Consider the following 5354-nt stretch of genomic DNA (forward strand, 5'->3'; position numbering starts at 1 on the left):
GGAATAAATCTCACTAGGGACACAAAAGACCTGTACAAAGAAAACTATAAGTCATTACTCCAAGAAACTATAAGAGATTTACATAAATGGAGGAACATACCATGCTCATGGATAGGAAGACTGAACATTGTGAAAATGTCTATACAACCCAAAGTAATCTATGCATTCAATGCAATCCCAATTCAGATCCCATCAGCATTATTTAAGGATATGGAAAACCAATCACTAATTTTATATGGAAAGGAAAGAGACCATGAATAAGCAAAGCACTATTGAGAGCTCTGGTGGCATAGCACCTAAGGCATTTGACTGCTAACCAGAAGGATGGTGGGTCAACCCACAAGCCACTCCTCAGAAGGAAGGTTGGACAATCTACTTCTGTAGTGATACCACCTCAGAAACCCAAGGAGAGGTCACTCCAAGTAGTTGGACCCTACTTGACAGCAGTGTGTATTAAAGAACAAAGTAGGAGGTCTCACACCCCCAAATCTCAAAACCTACTATACAGCCACAGTAGTCAAAATAGCCTGGTACTGGTACTATGACAGACACATAGACCAGAATTGAGAACCCAGAAACAGACCCATCAACCTATGGTCAGCTGATTTTTGACAAAAGGCTGAAATCCATTAAATGGGCAAGAGGTGGTCTCTTTAATAAATGGCACTGGCAAAACTGGATATCCATTTGCAGAAAAAGGAAACAAGATCTGTACCTCATGCCATACACAAAAACTAACTCCAGATGGATCAAAGACTTAAATGTGAAACTTAAAACTGTAAAGTTCCTCAAGGAAAAAATAGTGGAAAATTTATGGGGCCCTTACTTATGGCATAAATAGATTGCCAAGCATAAGCCGAAAAGCACAAACAGCAGAAGATAAACTAGATGAATGGGACCTTCTAAAAATTACATTTTTATGTGCTTCCAAAGACTTCTCCAAAACAGTCAAAACAGAATCTAAAGATTGGGAATAAATATTCGGCAATGACATATCTGACATATCTGACATATCTGACAAGGGACTTATTTCCAAAATGTATAGAGAACTCCAACACCTCAACAAAAATAACATTAACGATCCAATTTAAAAATGGGCGGAAGACATGAATGGACACTTCACCAAAGAGGATATTCAGGTGGCCAGCAAGTACATGAAGAAATGCTCATGATCATTAGCCATCAGAGAGATGCAAATAAAAACAACACCCTAGCACTAATGGCAAAGTTCAATAAGACAGAAAATAAATGCTGGTGAGGATGTGGAGAGATTGGGACTCTCATACACTGCTGGTGGGACTGTCAAATGATACAACCACTGTGAAAAGCAGTATGGTGATTCCTTAAAAAGCTGGAATTAGAAATACCATTTGACCCAGCAATCCTATTACTAGGTATATATCCTAAATAAGTGAGAGCCAGGACAAGAACAGATATCTGCACACCCATGTTCATTATAACACTATTTACAATAACAAAAAGATGGAAACAACCTAGGTGCCCATCAACAGAAGGATGAATAACCAAACGATGGTACATCCACACAATGGAATACTATACAACACTAAAGAATAGTGTAGAATCTGCAAAACACCCCATAACATGGATGAACTTGAAGGACATTATGCTAATTGAAATAAATCAATTACAGAAGGGCAAATATTGTATTAGTTCATTACTATAAAAAGTCAAGGAAAGGTTTATATATGGAAGGAAACTTTCTTTGCTGGTTACCAGGGTGGAAGGGGAGGGGAGTGAACATTGTAAAAAAAAAATGCATTGACCCATGTTTTTTAATTTTGTTCCACATTTTTTCCCACTCTTCAGGATCTCCAGTTTTGATCCGTTTTTGAGTGGCTGGCATTGGTAGCTGGGCACCATCTAGTTCTTCTGGTCTCAGTGTTGGCCCTTGGATTTATTGTTGCCATATATCTTTGATATTCTTCATTCTTCTTTGCTCCAGATGAGGAGAGACCAATACTTGCATCTTAGATGAGCACTTAGAACCTCTTAAGACCCCAGTTGCCACTCACCAAAGTAGGATGTAGAGCAATGTTTTTGTGTACTATGTTATGCTAATTCAGCTTGATGCCCCAGCGCCCCCACCAGCCATGGTCCTGAGCCTGAGGGCCCAGTGACTAACTCCCTCAAGGTGCTTGAGGCTAAGAAGTTTTCCTAACTTTGTCCCTTGTTAAGTCTGTAATGTATATGGACATTTTTATAGCACATATAAATACGTATGTAGGAATATCTTTTGCCACACCTATGTGTGGTTATGAGTATATTCCCATTCGCCTACCCACACTTGATCTTCTTGCCTGTCTACCTATGTATCTATCCATAGATTAATGTTTGTTACTACTGGTAATACAGTATTGTGTATGTAATAGTATCTCCCTTTATTATCTGTTGATTTTATGTGTGGTGCAGTAAATGTGGCCCTTCTAGCCATAGTCTTTGTAACTCCCACCAAAGGACTGGGGGACTATGCAAATGTGGTGCTTGTGGCCCACCAACAAGATTGGATAGCTTACTAATAATGTAAATAAGATGCTTGGTATCCTTGTGGGGTGGGATCCGGCAAATAAGGTGTATGGAACTCTAATGAGAAAATTGGTCAGGGTGCCATCCTGCTGTGCTTAAAAGGAGCCATCCTAGAAGCAGAAAGTGGGGACCTGGCTACCACCAAGAAGAAGAGATGGGAGCAGAGTACATCCTTTGGACTGGGAACCTCCTTGACCCAGAAGACATAGAGAGCTGTAACACTGAAGAGATGGCAAGAGACCATGAAAAGCAGTGGCAGAGAAGTGGTGGCAGAGAGGCAGTGGCAGCAGAGGTAGCAGAACCAGAAGACTGGCAGGAGACGATGCAGTGGGCTTCCAGACCCACGGAGCAAGGAAACTGAGAGCCTTTGGGCAGGAGGCTTGCTGGTGGAGTACTTGGCAGAGCTAGGCTTGCGGACCCATGGAGCTGGAGTGGAGTGTCCTTTGGGTCAAGGCTTACTGGTGGAGTGGTATGCCCCCTGGACATTTATCGCAGAGCTAAAAGAGCTTTGTCATACTTGCCTAAGCAGAGCAGAGGCCAAGATGTCATGCTGTGAAGAGGCTAAGGGCCAGAGAAAGGCATGCCTGTGGGCACTGCAGAGAAGAGGCTGTCCTGATTGAAAAACTGTGTCCTGATTCGTTACTAATCCTGAACTGTAACCTGTTACTTCCCTAATAAACTATAACTATGGGTATTATCTGCGAGTTCTATGTGGCCATTGCAACAAGTTACTGAACTCAGCGAAGAAGTAGAGAGTGCCATGGGAAGGACAGTTGGTGTCAGAATTGGTGAAAAGTTCGGAGAATGGAAGCATGTCTGACCTCTGCCTCATAGGAATCAGCCTTGGACTGTTGATCTTGATCCTCTTCCCTCCTTGGGAAGTTAAAGGAGGTTAGAAGCCTGTGTCACACCAATGATACATTATATTATGTGCATTTCACAGCAGTAGAAAAAGAAATACAGACTATATTCTTTCTTTCACTCTATGCCTGCCATGTTTTATGGTTTTAATTTTAAAATATAACAAAATCATAACAGACCTTTGGTTATAACTACCTCGGGGTTTTGCTAGATGTCATGCTAATGGGTTCTCCCATCATTTTCACCTGCTCTGTGCCATCTAGATTTCAGTCCAAGGCTTCAGGAACATCGCAAACAGCTGCAGTGGAATTATGCATCTGGTCATCAACGATATGCCAACACTGACAGACAACTGTGTCAAGGTAGGTGATTGGAAAGTCCCATGAAATTGGGCATATTTTCTAGTGATATGAATTACTGGGAAATGAACATGGGATTTTAATCTTGGGTTTTTTTATAGGAAGAAAATGATGAAAAAATTTATACACAAACACATGCACACAAACATTAAACATTTGAATCTTTAGAAACTTAGAACCTTAGAAACTTTGTTTCAGTTAGGATATTTTTGTTTTGGTGATGTTGTCCCTAGGTATAAACTTTTAGTTCTCCATATCTAGCTGCTAAATGTGTGATTTTGTTCAACATCCCAATTTCTGATGTTTTTCCATACTCTTTTTTCCCCCTATACTCTTATAACAGAGTCCCTGGATGGCACAAATGGTTGAGTGCTCAATACCACTCAAAAGATTGGTGGTTTGAAGCAGTCCAGAGGTGCCTCGGAAGAAGGCCCTGGTGATTTGCTTCTGACAGGTCACAACCTTTAGAACCTGACATGCACTTTTAGTCTGCACTGTGCACACCTGGTGATGCCATGAGGTGGATCAATACAGATGGCAATAATTTTTTTTGTTTGTTTGTTTTTGGTTTACTCTTATAACATGATTTAATCCTAATTCCTCTGCATTACTCAAATGTAAATGTACTAACATGTTGAACAAAATCCCATTTTCTTTGAAATTGTTGTTGTTGTTATTTTGCCGTCGAGTCGGCCCCGACTCATAGCGACCCCTCCTTGGGTTTCCGAGGCAGTATCACTACGGAAGTAGGATTGCCCAACCTTCCTTCCGAGGAGTGGCTGGTGGGTTTGAACCGCCAGCCTTCTGGCTAGCAGTCAAGTGTTAGGACATTTTAATAGTTAATGTCTGTTTCTAAAAATACTGAGAGGAGAAAATGACCTCATTATTTTGCTAAGTGTGTTCTGTACACTGTGGTTGAATTTAATATTCTTTTTTCTCCCGAAGGCTTTGGTTGAGAAATGCTCTCATATCACATCAATAATTTTCATTGGGGCACCACATATCTCTGATTGTACTTTCAAAGCTCTTTCCAGTTGTAACCTCAGAAAGATCCGATTTGAAGGTCTGTGCTATTAAAAATATGGTTCAGCTTTTTTTTTTTTTTTTAATGTTGCATTTTGCTCTGTATTTGTATTTTTGGATATCTTAAAGATTGATAACTTGGTTGCATTGTATAGAGAACTCCATGAGTTATCAACATTATTCTTTAGTTTTACTCTTTTGGTCCATGAGTTATCAACATTACTTTTTAGCATTATAAATACTTTTCTTGTGTTTTATAACAGGAAATAAAAGGATTACTGATAATTCCTTCAAATATATAGACAAACATTATCCAAATATCCATCACATTTACATGGTGGACTGCAAAAGAATAACAGATGACAGCCTCAAGTCTCTTTCAGTTTTGAAGCAGCTGACTGTGTTGAATTTGGCAAATTGTATAAGGTAACTGTGTAATGGGAGAGAGACAGATGCCAGCCATCTGTCATATATATATATATATATATATATATATGGGAGCTCTGGTAGCATAGTGGCTAAGGCACTTGACTGCTAACCAGAAGGCTGGCGGTTCAAACCCACCAG

The 5354-nt window shown here is 40.1% G+C and overlaps 1 protein-coding gene across 1 annotated transcript in view; it reads left to right on the forward strand.

Annotated features, from left to right (window-relative positions):
- The window catches only part of FBXL13 (F-box and leucine rich repeat protein 13), a 304871-nt gene that overhangs the window by 217978 nt on the left and 81539 nt on the right, over positions 1-5354 (forward strand). The window contains exons 11-13 of the mRNA XM_007945197.1: positions 3669-3767; positions 4710-4827; positions 5051-5213. Coding sequence (XP_007943388.1) covers positions 3669-3767; positions 4710-4827; positions 5051-5213 — 380 coding nt within the window. The remainder of the gene's footprint in view (positions 1-3668; positions 3768-4709; positions 4828-5050; positions 5214-5354) is intronic.

This window comes from Orycteropus afer, unplaced genomic scaffold, assembly GCF_000298275.1.
Source record: "Orycteropus afer afer isolate SDZICR_OR568_19922 unplaced genomic scaffold, OryAfe1.0 scaffold00007, whole genome shotgun sequence".
Taxonomy (NCBI): Eukaryota; Metazoa; Chordata; class Mammalia; order Tubulidentata; family Orycteropodidae; genus Orycteropus; species Orycteropus afer.